A 19,254-nucleotide genomic window follows, 5' to 3' on the forward strand; every position below is an offset into this window, starting at 1 on the left:
CCATGATTATAGAGTCCACAGTCTTAGTTTTGGATGTGACTGCCAGGGAAGCGGCGGCTCCAGGAAGGAGGGGGGCAGAGACTCAAGAAAGGTTAGACAGGTAGTGGTAGTAGGGGACTCAATTATCAAGAGGACAGAGAAGGCTATCTCTCAAAACGATCGTGGTCGCCGAACAATTTGTTTTTTACTGGGCGCTCGAGTTCGGCACATCGTGGATCGGGAGGACATATTATTGGGTGGGGCTGGGGAGGACCCAGCGGTCATGGTGCATGTGGGCACCAATGACAAAGTGAGAGGAAGGTGGAGGATCCTAAAAAATGATTTCAGGGACTTGGGGAATAGATTGAGGAAAAGGACCTCCAAGGTGGTTTTCTCTGAAATACTGCCTGTACCTCAAACCACACCGGAGAGGCAGAAGGAGATTAGGAATCTGAACAAGTGGCTGAGGAACTGGTGCAGGAAGGAGGGATTCAGGAGAACTGGACTGACTTCTCAGTCGGTTACCGGCTCTTCAGTAAGGACGGGCTGCACCTTAATCACTTACGGACCGTAAATATACTTAGCTACTTTGACATTAACTACCAGGGTTATGGCATCAGATAGCTGCTGTAACCCCGGTATTTTTTTTAAACGGCGGGCATCCTTACCACAAGGGTGGTCCCAGCGGCGGATTCGCTGTGGGATCACCCTTCTGGGCAGTGGGAGAGGTGCCCCCCCCCCCCCCGCCGCTTCATTTTCCCTGCTTATCGGACCCACCGGTAGCGGGAAGAACTATCCGGTCCGCTCTCCTCTCAGGCAGGAAGTCAAGTGAGGGCAAGAAGCCTCTCACTTGACTCTTTGGCCTTGGAGGACCAGAGTGACGTCATGTGTCGCTTCCTAGCAACAAATTTAAAGAGCCCATTTTTTTCATCGTGAAAAAAATTACTTTTTTTTTTTTTTTCTATTTTAGTGTAGATGTGAGGTCTTTTTGACCCCAGATCTCACATTAAAGAGGTCCTGTCCTGCTTATTTCTATTACAAGAGATGTTTACATTCCTTGTAATAGGAATAAAAATGATCAAAAAATCTTTTTAAAATAAAATAAAAGATAAAATAAAATAAAATAAATAGGGATAAAAAAACAAAATTAAAGTGCCCTGTCCCCGTTAGCTCGCATGCAGAAGCAAACGCATACTCACGTCGCACCCACATATGTAAATGGTGTTCAAACCACACATGTGATGTATCGCCGTGATCCTTAGAGCAATAAGTTGAGCCCAAGACCTCCTCTGTAACTCTAAACTGGTAACCTGTAGAAATTTCAAAATTGTCACCTATGGAGATTTTTAAGTACCAATGTTTGTCGCCATTCCACGAGCGTGCGCATTTTTGAAGCATGACATGTTGGCTATCTATTTACTCAGCGTAACTTTATCTTTCACATGATAGAAAAAAAATTGGGCTAACTTTACTCTTTTTTTTATTTTTTAATTAAAAAAAGTGAATTTTTTTTTCTCAATAAATTGCGTTTGTAAGACGGCTGCGCAAATACGGTGTGATTAAAAAAATATTGCAATGATCTCCATTTTATTCTCTTGGGCATTGATGGCAAACCATGGCACCCCTGATGTTTTGGAACTACATTTCCCATGATGCTCATCTACACTGCAGATTGCATGAGCATCATGGGAAATCTAGTTCCAAAACATCTGGGGTGCCAAGATTCACCATTACTGCTCTAGGGTCTCTGCTAAAATATATATATAGTGTTTGGTGGTTCTAAGTAATTGAATAAGAAGTGGTTAATGGGGATGGTACAGCTCTATTGGGAAGAAAGATGGCCACAAAGATGGAGGGGCTTTTAAACTAGGTGTTGGGGGGGGGGGGGGACTCAGAGGTAGGGACAGTTAGTAGGGAGCAAAGGACAAGGCATTATGGGGGTCAGGAACGTGCGGACAAACCGCAATCCAAGCAGAAATAAACTTAATGATAAATCACTATCCACTCCTATAACACTGAGAGGGGTATACGCAAATGCCAGGAGCCTAGCTAACAAAATGGATGAACTGGAACTGTTAGTACACGAGGAGGGCATAGACCTTGTGGGAATAACAGAAACTTGGTTTGACCCCTCACACTACTGGCTGGCAAATATTCAAGGGTATTCTGTGTACCCGAAGGACAGGGAAGGAAATAGAGGGGGAGGGGCATGTCTCTATGTCAAAAATAATGTAAGGGTGGTAGAGAGGAGGGACATTGTGGAAGGAACGAGGGCGGAGGCGGAATCCGTATGGGTAGAACTCCATAGGGAAGAAATAAGGGGGAAAGTAATAGTGGGGGTTTGTTATAGGCCGCCCAACCAAAGGGTGGAGGTAGAGCTGGAATTTCTATCACTGTTGTGTAACGCGGCAAAGCTGGGGCCAGTCACCATATTGGGGATTTCAATTATGCTGATATTGACAGGGAAGAGGGGACTTCACACTCATTAAAGGCTCATCATTTTTATGAATGTCTTACAGGAAAACTACATGTCTAGATCTATTAATTACGAACGACCCAGGTCTAATCACAGATGTGGGAATCCGGGACAACTTGGGTTCTAGCGATCACAGGATGATCACATTTAGCATACATCATACGATAGCAAGGCAAGAGGGGAACCTAAAAACCCTAAACTTCAGAAGGGCAAACTTTCCTGAACTGTGCTCAATAAAAGAGGAAATAAACTGGGACCAAACCCTAGGAACACTGACCACAGAGGAAAAATAGGAATGCTTTAGGAACATATTAAACAAAAGTATATCACAGTGCATTCCAATGGGAAATAAATTTAGAAAAGCCAAGGTCAAACCAGGGTGGCTAAACCATAATTTAAAAATGCTTATTAGAGAAAAAAAAATGGCCGTTAAGAAATATAAATCGGAGGGGACATTTTCGGCTTTCCACCAATAAAAGAAATCTAATAAAAAATGTAAAAACTAAATCAGGACGGCTTAAAATGACTTTGAGAGACGCATAGCAGAGGAAAGTAAAAAAACCCTAAGAAATTCTTTAAATATATTAATAGAAAAAAAACAAGGTCAGAGCACGTTGCACACATAATTAACGATGATAGGAGGATGGTTACAGAGGACACAGAGAAGGCAACCGTGCTAAATACTTTCTTCTCCTCGGTTTTTACACATGAAAAGGAGGGGTATACAGACAATGACTGTATGGTTAGCAGATCATTACAGGACTTGCTTCTGTGGCTAACAGAAGGTGAAATCAAGGAAAGGCTTGATAACATTAACACAAATAAATCACCAGGACCGGATGGAGTACATCCGAGAGTACTCCAAAAACTCAGTAAGGTTATATCCAGACCACTGTTCCTGATCTTTGCTGACAGTATTATGACAGGAAATGTACCAGGTGACTGGGGGAAAGTCAATGTGATACCAATATTCAAAAAAGGGTGGAGGCATATCCCGGGCAATTATAGGCCGGTCAGCCTGACGTCAATAGTATGTAACATACTGGAAGGGATGATAATGGACTATATCCAAGAAAAGGCTTAGACAACAGTATCATTAGCAGTAATCAGCATGGGTTTAAAAAAGGATATTCTTGTCAAACCAATCTGTTAACATTCTATGAGGAAGTGAGCTGTGAGCTAGACAGTGGGAGACCAGTGGATGTGGTGTATCTGGATTTTGCTAAGGCATTTGATACAGTTCCCCATAAACGCTTAATCTACAAACTAAGGTCTGCAAGCATTGACCACAAGGTTTATTCTTGGATAGAAAATTGGTTACAGGGGTGTGTCCAAAGGGTGGTAATAAATAGCGCGTACTCAGACTGGTCCGGAGTGGTAAGTCGGGTCTACCAAGGCTCAGTCCTGGGGCCAATTTCATTCAATTTATTCATAAATAAAATTGAGGACGGGATCAGTAGCTCAATCTCAGTTTTTGCGGATGACACAAAAATATGCAGGGCAATAACTTCTCATCAAGATATAGAAATCTTACAGAATAACTGAGTGGGCAACTACATGGCAAATGAGGTTTAATGTGGAGAAATGTAAGGTATTGTACTTGGGGACTAAAAACAAACGCAAAATACACTTTTGGGGGGGAACCTCTGGGGGAATCAAGAATGGAGAAAGATCTGGGAGTCTAAGTGAAGATAGACTAAGCAAATAGCATGCAATGTCAAGCTGCAGCTGCCAAAGCTGGCAGAATATTAGCATGCATAAGGAAGGGGATACATTCCAGAGATAAAACTATAATCCTACCACTTGATAAAACTCTGGTCCGACCACATCTGGAGTATTCTCTCCAGTTCTGGTCGCCAATCCTCAGAAGGGATGTGCTGGAACTGGAGAGAGTCCAAAGAAGGGCAACTAAATTGATTAGGGGATTGGAGGGCCTTAATTATGAGGAGCGTTTGCAAGCGCTTGATTTATTCTCCCTCAATGGTGATCTCAGCATAGGAAAAAAACTATTTAGTCTCAAAGTGTGTAAGAGGATATGTGGCCACACAATGAGATTAGAGGAGAGGCGGTTTAACCTTAAGCTACATAAGGGGTTTTTCAATGTAAGGGCGATAAGATTGTGGAACTCTCTTCCACAATTGGTGGTAGCTGCGGGGAATATAGCTACTTTCAGAAGACTCTTGGACGTGCATCTCAAAGATCACAACATTCAGGGTTATGGGAAATGAATAAGTCACTGACACACACACCTACTCAGGTTGAACTGGATGTCTTTATTCAACCTCAACTACTATGTAACTAAATATGTAATATGTGTTCTGGATTAAAGGGATGGGGTGGCAACCCTACTACAGGGGCAGATACCATTCAGAGAGGCTGAGCCTTCAGTCCTGAAATTACTAATTATTATCCTCCTTTATACTATAGTCCTATTATACAAGATTTGCATGTTCTTTGATACTCATGCCCACCATTGAGGGGAAGCCCCTACAGATGCCAACAAACATCACTAATAACAGGAGGGTTGGTCAACTTTTTGGGGGATATTTTGGGTCCTTATACATTGTAGTGTGGCTTCAATCTGAGCGTGTATTATAAATACAAACACTAGAAGGAAGCAGCTTCCTACACATGTGCCAATACCTACTGGGGGCGGCCCGACTATTAACCCCTTATATCTCCATCCTAATATTGTACAACTAATACAGTCTAGATAATTCTCTGTCCACAGAAAACCTGTATTGATCACATGACCACATCAATGAGGATGGAGGAGGACCAAAGTCATATGACTGAGAGGATACTAAACCTCACCCTGGAGATCATCTACCTGCTGACTGGAGAGGTGAGGAGAATTCTGGGAGGTCACATGACAGTCTTATCTTTATTAATAAAACACAGACCTGACCGAACATTCTGGGAATGTGACATATTACTGTTTTTATTGAATGTAGGGTTTTCCTCCTGTGAAGTCTAAAGATAATGTGACCATCACAGTGCCTCCATGTGGCTCCCTAAAACCTGAAAGACACAACATGCAGAAGATTCTAGAAGTCACCAAGAAGATGATGGAGCTGCTGACAGGAGAGGTGAGTGGTGATGGGAATTTTGGGACATTATCCAGTAACAGACAAGGGATGTGTCTGGATGGTGACTGTATCATTGTGTGTGTCAGGTTCCTATAAGGTGTCAGGATGTCACTGTCTATTTCTCCATGGAGGAGTGGGAGTATTTAGAAGGACACAAGGTTCTCTACAAGGACGTCATGATGGACAATCAGCCGCCCCTCACATCACCGGGTAAGAGGAGACTTTATTGTAAAGGAGAGAGCAGTACGGAGGGTCCACCTAGATCCCCCATCATCTGATAAACACATAGAAACAATGTATTCAGTCAGTGTGTGTGTTTCCTACAGATGGATCCAGTAATGGGAACCCACCAGAGAGATGTCCCCGTCCTCTGTATTCCCAGGATGCCACACAGGAAGGTCACACCATCCCTCACCTTTATCAGGTAGATGAGGAACAATCACTGATAGTATCATTAGGATCTGTACATTATCTGCATTGTTACATGTCATTTTTCATCTCACTGATGTCATTTTTATTATATATTCAGAGTGGAAACCTGAGAGCTTCTAAAGTTGAGGGTAAAGCCGAAGAAGAAGAAGCAGATGAAGAAGAGGAAGAAGCAGAAGAAGAAGAGACCTTTGTAAGGAATGATCAGCAGTCTATGGAGGAGGATGGAATAACGAGGACATTTATAGAGGAGGACACTCCTACAGAGATCAGCACAGGTGGGTCATTAACACTAAATGCATTCCTCCACCCATACTACTCACTGATTGGTCCAGAGTAGGACAAGGACTATCTGTCTGTAATACCCTGGTCACTTTCCTGAGCTGTGTTCCCCATCCTGTATTCCTGTATTTCTCTTGGATAATCTTCCTTCTGCAGACACAATTTTATGTATCTAGGCTGGATTTATGGAGATTCTGGGGTTCAGCGAGCAGGGAAATGTTGATTTTTCTCACGTTTGTTGCTCGACCTAGGCAGCTGGGTCATGTGTCTTAGGTCTTCTTCCCCATGCCCAGGTCTAGTAAGATCATCTCCCGGGGATGTTTTCTGGCTGTGCCGGGTGGAGGGATATGTCTGTATAGTCTCAGACCCAAGTCACTGAGTGCAGTCTCAGGAGATGGGAGGCAGCGTTGTGGGACCTCTTCAGCTTGTTCCAGTTAAGTAAGCATTTAGATTACTGATGATCACTCAAAACCAATATTGCAAGTCCTGACCATTACACTATATGATTTATATTGCACATTATGTAGTCTTAAAGTGTTTGTAACCCTTCTAAAAAAAACTGTCACTACCAGCCCCTCTTTTATGTAGCCATAGCACACAATGTAAATATATGTGGAAAACGAAGCCTCTAATTACCGTTTTTCAGAGATCTTCAGGCCGGACATGTGACTCCCAGCAGCTCTCCTACTCCAATGTACGGGCAACAGTGGGAGGGGCCGAACTCTCCCTCTGACATCAGTTTGGGAGGTCACGTGACTGCTGTGCTGGCTGCTCAGCCCCTCCTGCTGTGGCCCTTAGATGGGGGAGTCATGTGACCGACCTGAAGATCTCTGAAAAATATTTAGAGGCTTTTCACAAATCTTTACACAGTGTGTTATAGTTACATAAAAGAGGGGCTGGCAGTGACTGTTTTTTAATAATTATTTTATTTTTAATAGCAACAGCAGAGAGCGGAGGAGGAGGGGGGGGTGGGGGCGGGTCACAGACACAGGAGCTAATAGGCAGGCAGGTAGAGAGGGAGGAGGGGGGACAGAGCAGAGCTGCAGATGAAGGAGGCACATAAACTCACCACAGTGTCAGGGCTCAGCTATTGACTATTGGCAAAACCGTGTCCCATTGATTTCAATGCAAAAAAGCCCCCTATTGACCACAATACAAAATCGTGTCCCATTGACTTCAATGCAAAAACACCTCCTATTGACTACAATACAAAATCGTGTCTCATTGATTTCAATGCAAAAACGCCCCCTATTGACCACAATACAAAATCGTGTCCCATTGACTTCAATGCAAAAACACCCCTTATTGACTACAATGCAAAATCGTGTCTCATTGACTTCAATGCAAAAGCACACCCCTATTGAATACAATGAAAAATCGTGTCCCATTGACTTCAATGCAAAAACACCCCCTATTGACTACCATGAAAAATCGTGTCCCATTGACTTCAATGCAAAAACACCCCCTATTGACTACAAAGCAAAATCGTGTCTCATTGAATTCAATGCAAGAACTGTCTACAATGAAAAAGCGTGTCCCATTGACTTAATGCAAAAACACCCCCTATTGACTACAATGCAAAATTGTGCCTTATTGACTTCAATGCAAAAACACCCCCTATTGACTACAATTCAAAATCGTGTCCCATTGACTTCAATGCAAAAATACCCCCTGTTGACTACAATGCAAAATCGTGTCTCATTGACTTCAGTGCAAAAACACCCCTATTGACTACAACGCAAAATTGTGTCTCATTGACTTCAGTGCAAAAACACCCCTATTGACTACAATGCAAAATTGTGTCCCATTGACTTCAATGCAAAAACACCCCCTATTGACTACAATTCAAAATCGTGTCCCATTGACTTCAATGCAAAAACACCCCCTGTTGACTACAATGCAAAATCGGGTCTCAATGACTTCAGTGCAAAAACAACCCCTATTGACTACAATGCAAAATCTATATATACAATGGGTGGAACCATATATTCAGCACAGGGAACAGGAACAACACAAGAAGCTGCAGACCAAACGGCAACAAGTCCATACTGCAGCCAGTTTAAATAGCCCACCTGGCGCCATCATTAGTGAAGGCGCGCACGCATATGCGCTAGTGCGCATGCGAATTCACCTCTGCACATTCCCTGGTCCACAACCATGTAATTTTGCCTGAACAGTGGCTGGCTTGCGCATGCACATATATGTGCACCGCGAGCCTCCACCTGTAAGGGCATGTCTTTCCTGACAGTACCCCTGATAAGGTAACAGGAGATACAAGAGCCTGGCGTGGCATGAGTGCCTGGCAGTTCTGGTAAAGGCAGTTGTAGATGAGAGGTCTCTATGCACTTGGATGCAGGCTGGGACGTGACGCAAGGCAGCTCAGTAGGCTGGAAGTCTCTCAATGGGGACAACTGATAACTACAATTAAAAGTAGCTAAATCATGAAAGTAATAAGCAAAATGTCCAAAGAGTCTAAACACTAGGGCAGGCTAGTCCGGGAGCTGTAGCTGGCTCTGGAGATAGAACGAGCTAAACAGAGAGGAGAAGTGCCACTATGTGCAGGAGGACTGATAGGGGTTAATAAAAGACCCCCTAAGGGGCTACTCCCAGGATAAGGATCAAAAACAAGCTCATCATAGATGGAGGTCCAGGATGCCACATGGTGGATAAGTCTGCCCTGCCACCAGATGGATAGCTGTGTGTGCTTCCGACAAGAGGAGGAGGAGGAAGTCAGCCGGTGTCTCTTGCAGCCTCGGTAGATAGGAGCGTGGAGGGTGACGTTGACGTCAGCAGGACCAAGATGCAATGTGACGCGTTTCGGAGCATGCGCCGTGCTGTAATGGAGCATGCACACTATATTTTCTCAAGCTGAAGAATGTCTATGTGAGCACTGAATTTAAAGGAGCCTACCGGAAATCCAGGCTGGCTTGATGTATACAGCAACAATTAGTTAAAAAAGCACTATACTATATACAGTACTTACAGATTTAAAATATATTCGATATTAAAAATGAAAAAAGGGGTATCAAATTCATCATAGATCTCAGAAATGTCAATATAAATTAATGAATAACATTTATACTAGCAGTTCATGAAGGTGTGTATGCACTATATATAAATCTGTATTATATTACATAAGTAAATAGAGGATGGGAGGGGGGGGGATTATTTGTTGATATGAGAGTGTGATGGTACTCACCATCACTGGGGGGGTGAAAGGCCGATATGTAAGGGTTTGGATTGCTTCAAATGGGGTCTGTATTTACACTTATGCTAATGTGTATTGTACTTCAATGTCAGACGGGCTTTTCCTATTGTTTGTGTAATGAGGAGGGTTGTGTATTCTGTCCAGACAGCTAGATAATTAGTTCAGGTTAATTCTATTTCTGTGTACAATTTCATCTGCATATGATAATGTAATCAGGTAACCCCTGACCTATGTGTGGTAAAATGATCAGGAGGGGGAGCTCCATGCTGTATATAAATTGCGTGTGACTGTTCAATAAAGAGTGATTCCAGTATAAGCTAAGTTGTTGGCTAGCTTTGTATGAGGGCGGCTGGGAAAATCTGGTATATATGTTCATGACTGCTAGGAAGCCGTATACTGACGGAAGTCCACAAGTACAGTGTGGGTCGGCGGTTCCGTTACAGAAAGCATGTACATATAAGGGGAAGGTTGAAAAATGCATTTTATCTACTGGGCATAATTGAGTTGATTAAGGTACAATATAAAGTGAATGTTGGACAATTCATATCCTATACTGGGTAAAAATAATAATGGGTAAATAATAAATGATATTAGAGATTTAAAGATTTTATAGATCTGGAGAGTTGTATGTGAATATAGTAGACATGTAGGGTTTATATGGAGGGTAACAGTAGTATGTATTTTCTATATACTCATTTTCTATTGTATGTTTCCCTAAATAATAACCCAAGACAACCCTGGGCAGAGCAGAGTTGTACCTGTAACCAGAAAAAAATTAAAAGAGATATGAAATAATAGGTGGTGAGAATTATAATATTATAAAATATATCAAATCTAATTGAAATATATATTTTTTATTGGCTACTATGGCTGTTTGTTTGTATGTAAAGGATGATAGCAATATGGGTGTGTGAGGTGATGGAAGATCGTGCTTTCTTCGAAGTAAGTCCGATATGCCTTGTCTACTATGTTCAATGTGGTACAATTCCAAATCTAAGAAGGCTACGGAGTTACTGTCATGGACTGAGGTGAAAGAGAGGCCTAGAGGGTTATTATTACAGTGACTGACAAAATCCTCTACCAGGGTGGGGGGCCATCCCAAATGATAAGGATATCGTTGATAAAGCAGCCATAGAAAATCACGTTGGTGGCAAAGGGGCTGTTACACCCGATGTGATTCTCTTTCCAAAAAAGCTTTGGTTAGGATGGCAGAAGACAGTATTAAGTTTGCACCCATGGCTGGGCTGTGGACTTGTAAGTAGTAGTCGTCAAGTAACCTGGAGTTTTGTGAGCAGGTAGTTGCGAAATGGCAAGGACAAGGACAATCTCCTCAATGGAAATGGGGGCATCCAATTACCCACATCTACAAGAGAGAAATACCTGAGCCAAATACTCATATAATTGTTTATCAGAGTATTGAACCGTGGTAGCATAAAGGTCGGAATAAAGACTGGAAACCATCCAAAATTTTGTGAGAGGCAGTGCCAAGCCGCCCAGTTGATAATTGAATACGGAGAATAGAGGTAGGGACAGATTCAGGCATAGCTAAGTAAGCAAGTACACGGCCAACTGTGTTACCAGGTTCAACAGTTTTATTGGGTAGCCTAAAGAGTCTTCTTTTTAGTAAGGTCCAATAATCAGACCTCATACTCTCTGCATTTATACAGCAATGCCTCTCGTGTGTGTGAGTTGGAGTTAGCAACATACTCCCTTTCTGCTTGCAGCATAGCAGTTTTTAATTCCTCAGTAGTAATAATCTTTTTTTATTTCTATTTTAGGACATGGACGGGAGATGAGGAAAACCTCAGAGGATTGTCGCACTTTGTCTCCAGACTGTAAAGTAGAAGATGAGGACATCACACAGTATAGTCCAGGAGAAAACCCGGCTACCTCAAATGTCCATCCGGCACCACACAGTGTAGATGGACCATCATATTCCTCTTATCCTGAGGAAGCTCAAACTGTGAGGGACGGTGCCGTCCTTCCAACAGATAAGAGGTTTCCTTGTACTGAGTGCGGGAAGGGATTCCAATTTAAATCCCAACTTAATTTGCATGAAAGATCTCACACAGGGGAGAAGCCGTATTCCTGCCCTGAGTGTGGGAAATGTTTTTCCCATAAGTCCCATCTTTACAGACATCAAAGATCTCACATAGAGGAGAAGCCGTTTACCTGTCCTGAGTGCAGGAAATGTTTTGTAAATAAATCAGATCTTGTCACACATCAAAGGTCTCACACGGAGGAGAAGCCGTATTCCTGTTCTGAGTGCTGGAAATCTTTTTTACAAAAATCTGCACTTGTCAACCATCAGAGAACTCACACAGGGGAGAAGCCATTTTCCTGTCCTGAGTGTGGAAAATGTTTTTCAGATAGGTCCAGTTTTAATCATCATCGGAAGTTGCACACAGGCGTGAAACGTTATTCCTGTAATGAGTGCGGGAAATGTTTTACACAGAAGTCATATTTTCATAATCATCAGAGATCACACACAGGCGAGAAGCCGTATTCCTGTTCTGAGTGCTGGAAATCTTTTATACAAAAATCTGAACTTGTCAGACATCAGAGATCTCACACGGGGGAGAGGCCATTTTCATGTCCTGAGTGTGGAAAATGTTTTTCAGATACGTCCAATCTTTCTCATCATCGGAGATTGCACACAGCTGAGAAACTTTATTCCTGTAATGAGTGTGAGAAATGTTTTACAACGAAGTACAAACTTCATAATCATCAGAGATCACACACAGGTGAGAAGCCGTATTCCTGTTCTGAGTGTGGGAAATGTTATGCACTAAAATCAGTACTTGTATCACATCAGAGGTCTCACACAGAGGAAAAGCCGTATTCCTGTCCTGAGTGCGGGAAATGTTTTCCACAGAAGTCCAATCTTTACAGACATCAGAAATCTCATACTGGGGAAAAGCCCTATTCCTGTTCTGAGTGCGGAAAATGTTTTTCAGAAATGTCATATTTTCATAATCATCAGAGATTGCACACAGGTGAGAATCTGTATCCCTGTTCTGAGTGTGGGAAGTGTTTTATACGAAAACCAGAACTTGTCACACATCAAAGATCTCACACGAAGGAAAAGCCTTATTCCTGTCCTGAGTGTGGGAAATGTTTTTCACAGATGTGCCACGTTTACAGACATCAGAGATCTCACACGGGGGAAAAGCCCTATTCCTGTCCTGAGTGCGGAAAATATTTTGCAGAAAGGTGCCAACTTCGTAATCATCAGAGATTGCACACAGGTGAGAAACCATATTCCTGTTCTGAGTGCGGGAAATGTTTTGCCCAACAATCAGTACTTGTCTCACATAAGAGGTCTCACACGGGGGAAAAGCCGTATCCCTGTCCTGAGTGCAGGAAATGTTTTTCACAGAAGTCTCATCTTTCCAAACATCAGAGATCTCACATGAGGAAGAAGAAACTTTCCTGTCCTGAGTGATGGAATTGTTACTTAAGTCCTGTCTTCCAGTACATCAGGAATCCCACATCCCTCGAGGTGTATTAGTGACTTGAGTGTGGGAAATGTTATTGTTATATATTGTTGCTGGACATCACATCTCTCATGTGGGGAAGAAGCACACCCTGACATCAGAGATCTCACATGGGGGAGAAGCCATATTCCTGTCCTAAGTGCAATAAATGTTTTGCCGAGAAGTACAATCCATTTGAGGTCCCACATGAGGGAGAAGCCGTATTCCTGTCCTGAGTGAGGGAAATGTTTTTCAGTGAAGTACAGTCTTTACCAACATCAGAGATCTCACACAGGGAAGAAACACACCCTGATATACACCTCAGATATACTCCATGGCTGATCTTCATCAAGTAAGAAACGGTTCACAAGGAGATCAGAGTTCACCAAAGACATTGATGAAGTGTTGTACCGTGTTGGCAGTAGCAAAATAAAAACAAATTGAGTTTTTCCGGAAAAATACCTCATTATGACTACTAGATGGAGCTGGCCATCATATAAAATCACTGTGTTCATTAAAGAGGAACTGCACTGCATCTTGGCACCACAAACCAAAAATGTTATTTCATTCATTTTTAGTATTTAAAACAAACTCCCCCATCGATCCATGTCTCCATGCTTTATTTTGCTGAGAAATAATATTGAAACATGCCCCCTGGCAATTCTGGCCATGGCCATCTTGAGTAAGAGCAGATGACTCATGTATCATATACTTCCTGGAATTCGTCTCAGGCATTGGCTGAGCTGAGAAACCCTCCCTCCCCTCCTCAAGACTCCTGGAATGTATGACATCATTTGCTGAGGCATGGAAACCAGGAAGTAATTGAAGAAATGCAAAAAAAAAAAAAAAAAAAGCGTAAAACAAGTAAATATGATCTACTTTCCTATCTATTTATTAATGTTAGCAGCATAAGGATTATAAATAGTCCATGTTGATTGAGAGAGTGAAGTTCCACCTTAAGTTTTATGGCTAGAATTCATCACGGCTGGGCAAATGCTTATCATATTCATCAAAAAAAAATGTTCTAGTTATTGACCCCTTGATTTACCATGTCAGGCATGATTTCATACTAATAACTGATCATAATTATGTACTTATGAGTACAGCAAACAATAAAGGACATACGTTTTTTAAACCAACCATCCATTTAAAAAATAAAATACCAAATTTGGCTATTAGATGACACGTGTATCATAGAAATTAGCTCCATCCAGTTTCCAAATATGGTACTTTACATTTTAAATCAATGGAAACCAGCAGCACAGCAAATAGCCTACTAACATTTGTTTTTCACCTCTATTCGCAGAGAAGACATGTACGTTCACCAGGTGAATTTCTGTGCAAATGTTTTTATGAATAGACCCCTAAATGTCAGGAGACTTTAATTTGAAGATTGGAAGTATGTAGCTGTAACACCCTCCTTGTTAGGTTACTAACTAGGAGGGTGCTACAGTAAGTAATTTTTGGCTCACTCTGTAGTCAGAGGAGTTGGTTTGACTGCTCTGCTGTGGCTCTACAAGCTATGGGATTGAGTGCTTCCCCCCTAGTTCTGGTGAGAAACTTCCAGAGCTTGGGGCGAGATGATACAAATCCTCAGCTTGAATATTCACTACCCTCTGATTAATCCCTGGAGAGGTGTGGTCAGAGAAGGGGGTACATAGGCTAAAGCCTGGGCAGAGGAGTTAGATGGTGTCTGGTCCTACCCACCTGAGGATGGAGAGCCAGGGTGTTTGTTTTTTTTTTTTTTAGCTAGAACTTGGTGGAATTCAGTTCCACCACCTCCTGGCTCGGGACCTCAGTTCCCTGCTTACCACTATTACGTGTAAACACAGAAGTCTGGTTTCTGTGTTTACAAGTGACAGCTTGTCTCCCAACAGCTCCCACAGATCTGATCTCCTGAGTGGCACCCACTGAGTGCAGGATGGGGACAAGAGATGCAGGTGCTCGGGGTGCAGTGCAGATGCCGACACCCCAACTGGATGATCTCCCCACAAGTGAGAGAGGTGGAGCTAACTACTGTGTGCGGGTAGGTACTAGAGCGGACTGGGTGCTTCATCTTAATACAGCAACAGAAGTAAGACACGTGGAAGATGGTGGAGCTTTTAAGGAGGTAGGGAGAAGATGGGGCAGTGGAGGGAGGGAAGGGTTGCATGCACAGGTCTGAGCTGAAGAGGTTTGAAAGTGAGATGTAGATAGGGGATACAGAGGTAAGCAGCTGTGGAAAAAGGCTAAACTCTGCACTGTGTGTAGCGCACCCCTGAACTCTACACTATGTATGTAGCGCACCCCCAAACTCTGTGCTTTGTGTGTAAGCCCCCCCCCCCCTTCCTGAACTCTGCTCTCCTGGTATTTAATGTCCCTTTAAAACCCTCCCATGGTTAGTGAAATTTGACCACACCCACTATTTGATGGTGTTTGGAGTTTATAAAGTGTAGGGGGTCGTAGTTGAGTTCCTGTACCTTTTTTTTTTTCTTGAGAAAAAAAACCCTGGGACAGCTAATGCTTCGGTGGGGGGGTGCTTCCCCTGGAGCCATCCAGGACTGGCTGCTGGACTACTCATTGCTATGGACAGAACCCTCAAATCCTGGATCTTCTTCTGAACTGGCCTGTGATTGGAGCTTGATTATTCATCTGCAGTCTCCATGGTTCCCAGCTGTGGATAGTGGCTGTTCCAGTTAGCCCTGAACTTTTTCAAGATTGTTTGTGGTTCTCAACTGCAAGGCTGTTCTGTTCTACTTTAACTGTCCTAAAACCCTTTTTGTTCATGGTCTTTTACTTTAAATTGTTCTGGTGGCGTATATTTGTTTTTTTGGATGTCGAGTGGAGATGGTGTCCAGGAGAACTATGTCGGCGGGCATGTGGATTTGTAAACTGAGTGTGCAGTGAGCAACTTTAGCACTGTGCAGCAGGGGAGAGCTGATTGGACTTCAGGGCTGGAACTGAAGAGGGACAAGACAAAGCTATCAAGGTTCTCTAGATTCCAGAGAATCATGCAAAAACAGATAGCCTTAGAGAACAGATATGACTATCCCTACGTGCCAGTGGAGCTGATGGATAAGATTGAGGAAAAACATTAGGCCTGGTGTAACAAGGAGATTTCAAATGTTTGAGTGTGCTCAAGCCTTATAGAAATTCTAGCTCCACTAAGTTCTGGCAAAGATTTCTCGACATCAAGAGTAGTTGGAGCCTTGGGATATTTATTTACAAATATCCGAAAATACTTTAGTGCTAAACCCAGGGATACTCTTCCATTGCACTACTTTTCAAAATGCCCATCAAGGGTGGAGCCCTCTTCCGACAGGGAAATTCTTAGAACCAACTGCAAAAAACACACAGGAGGGAGCGACCACCTCGTGCATTACCATAGACAAATTTTATTTGATCCACATAGACAAATGCATAATCACATGCAAATTAAAACAACAAACACTGATCTGCTCAAGCTGGAAAGCAATATAGTTTGCCCTGGGAACAAATGGTTGGACAGCTGACATGTTTCAGGGGTCATATCCCCTTCATGAGAGCTGACTCAATAGACATGGCCTTAAAAATGGTGATCGATTAAGGGACCCTTCCACAGGAAATTGAACACATGAGCGGAGCTCCTAGGAGCTGCACCCTCTCATTATAAATTAATCACGTGACATTTAGCAAACAAAAAAAAAAAATATTGCAGAAAAAATTGCTCATAATTAGACATGATGGGTTGAGAAATCTATATTATAATAGCATATTATCTATATTATAATAGCATAGTAGCTGAACCCATAATGAAGTATTCTCTGTTGCCAGCTGTGGACAGCCCAGATGTGCAGGAAATGAGGGTGAGCCATTACTCATATATTCCTCGATGCATATACCAGATGCCGATATTTTTCCTGTAATGCTCTCCCCATGACAGTGTGTCACTTGCTGGATGAGCCACACCACATCCGGCTTGTGAGCCAAAAGTGATTATCCATTTGTCTATGTGGATTAAATAAGATTTACTTACAAGGACAGGGTGGTTATCCAGAAGGCTGGCCGGAGAGCCCAGGTGAGGGCAAAAAATAATATCTGGGGTTCTGATGGATGCATGATTCAAGTAACTGACCCTGAATTTTACACATGAAGTTGGGAATAACACCTTTCATGATAGCAACCCCCACAGCAAGCTGGCCTACCTGAAAAAGAAAGAGACTGAGCTGTTGCCTAGGACAGGGGGCAACTTGGCTTCCAGTTAAGGATGAGCTACATGGTGCTATCACTTGGATTTAGAGGAGAAGTATCTCCCTCACCTATCCACAGCCGGGCTGAACATTTGTACCTTTTCCAACTTTGGGCCCTTTGGACTTTGAGTCTCACAAAACCAGGACCCACATGTACATATAGACTCCATGTTGTTCTTGTTATGACCTGGCTAACTCCCTGGTTAGGGTATTATTGCTTTTAGGCAGAATGTAAAGTATATTTATGTTTAGTTAGCATTAGTTAGAATGTCTCTCTCTATGCTTCATTGAAGGGACCTGGAGGATTTACTATGGGGCAAGATAATTGTTTGTGTAGAATTGCTTTATTGACATGCAACTTTAGTTAGCGTGCAGGGCTTGTTTCATGAGTCTTATAGTACTAGTTAAGTAGGATTACTGATATAGAGATGGGGGGTCATCCTTGCAGGGATGATGCTCCATCCATGGACACTGTGTTTGTTGAGCCTTTGTTTAACTGTTTGTTCAACAGGGTAACTTCACCAGGAATGCTTACAATCAAGACTCTCTGCCCTACTAAGTTTATGTATTTAAGTAAGAATAGGGTTTATAAAGCAGCATACTCAGGTTCCTACGAAACCCTGCGTAACCTCTTATATAGGGCTATGCATGCCCCCTTCTCTGACTTGCTGCCGTCTATGAAGACAGTGCTTCAAGCCTGGCAGTTAATAGTTTTCAATTACTCTCCATCTAATATTTCTCTCCAACACCCCCCACCTATGGTTTAACCACAGGCTGCCTGAGTTCATTCCATTGCTGACCCTTCCTTTTGGGCTTCCAGGGGATTTAAGATGCTCAGCCAACTTTGTGTTGGCGGCTCCCCCATGACGTTTGATGGGCTAAAACAAAGATTGGGCCTACCTAACTCTTTTTTTTTTTTCATAGAGATGATACAGAGTTGCTTCTGCGATATGACTCGGCAATCTATAAATCTCTTCTTCTGTAAATACAAAACAAAGAAAGGGCGCACCAGCCTAGCGCATTATCCTCAGCGAGTTTATTAAATAAAAATTAAAATCAGCTACTCACAAACATTTGTGAAATTCAGGCACATCAATTCCATAAAGCCGCCTCATAGCAGAGGTCTAACATCTTTACTGGAAGCAGAGGGCTGACGCGTTTCGAGGCCGTGCCTCTTCCTCAGAGCGGCTTTATGGAATTGATGTGCCTGAATTTCACGAATGTTTGTGAGTAGCTGATTTTAATTTTTATTTAATAAACTCGCTGAGGATAATGCGCTAGGCTGGTGCGCCCTTTCTTTGTTTTGTATTTACAGTGTTTGGTCGACCGCCCTGGTCGTAAGGGGCAGCAAAGCCTAGCCATAATGGATGCCAAGTACTAGCACGAGTTCCGGGATTGAGGCAGCCTGAGGACCAGGTTCTGAGCGCAGGAGGGGGGTGCCGTATAGCACTTATCTTTTTTGGAGTATAAATCTCTTCTTCCCTGGTTCATGAGACCAATGACGCGTGGAGGTACCGAGTCTGGACAGTGAAGAGTGGGAGGATGTGTGGGAATAGCCCTTCCTCCAATTGATCTCATTCAAAGACCAGGTGATACAGCTCAAAACTCTGCAAAAAGCCTGACGCCACCACATTTGCATAAAGTATACCCTTGGGGTCTCTGCTCGGTGCTGGAGATGTTAGTGACCCAGCAGATTTCCTACATATGTTTTGGACTTGCCCTGTTATATCTAATTTCGGATCTGAGGTTGTTAACTTTATAAATCCCTAACTATGAACCCGATTCCATTGATGAAATTTTGTCTGTTGGGCCTGCTAAATTCACTGGCTCGTAAACTGGCCACCAGAACTTTCCTTGGGTTAATTCTTTTTTAAATTAAGAAGGCTATAGTACTAAGATTGAAGCCTGACCATGCCTCTACCCTAGATTTTTGGAAGATCACCTATAAGTCTTGTTGCTGTCCCCGTAAGTTTAATAAGGCTCGACTCCGATACCTCCCCGTAAGTTCAATAGGGTTTGGGACCTTTGGCTCAACTCCGATACCACCACTGGTTCCTAGAAGACTCTCTTGACTTCCTAAAATGAACTACCCTTTTTGTATGTGGTG

The 19,254-nt window shown here is 42.8% G+C and overlaps 2 protein-coding genes across 2 annotated transcripts in view; both read left to right on the top strand.

The window, feature by feature from the left end:
• Positions 1-12,950, top strand: part of LOC309550699 (uncharacterized protein) — a 114,845-nt gene extending 101,895 nt beyond the window's left edge. Inside the window, exon 7 of the mRNA XM_082251033.1 lies at positions 11,242-12,950. Within this exon, the coding sequence (XP_082107159.1) occupies positions 11,242-12,908 (1,667 nt within the window). The 3' untranslated portion in view covers positions 12,909-12,950. The remainder of the gene's footprint in view (positions 1-11,241) is intronic.
• The window catches only part of LOC309550683 (uncharacterized protein), a 3,164,715-nt gene that overhangs the window by 1,157,200 nt on the left and 1,988,261 nt on the right, over positions 1-19,254 (top strand). The gene's annotated exons all lie outside the window — the stretch shown is intronic.

This window comes from Pelophylax lessonae (genome assembly GCF_965119305.1).
Source record: "Pelophylax lessonae genome assembly, chromosome: 3".
NCBI lineage: Eukaryota > Metazoa > Chordata > Amphibia > Anura > Ranidae > Pelophylax > Pelophylax lessonae.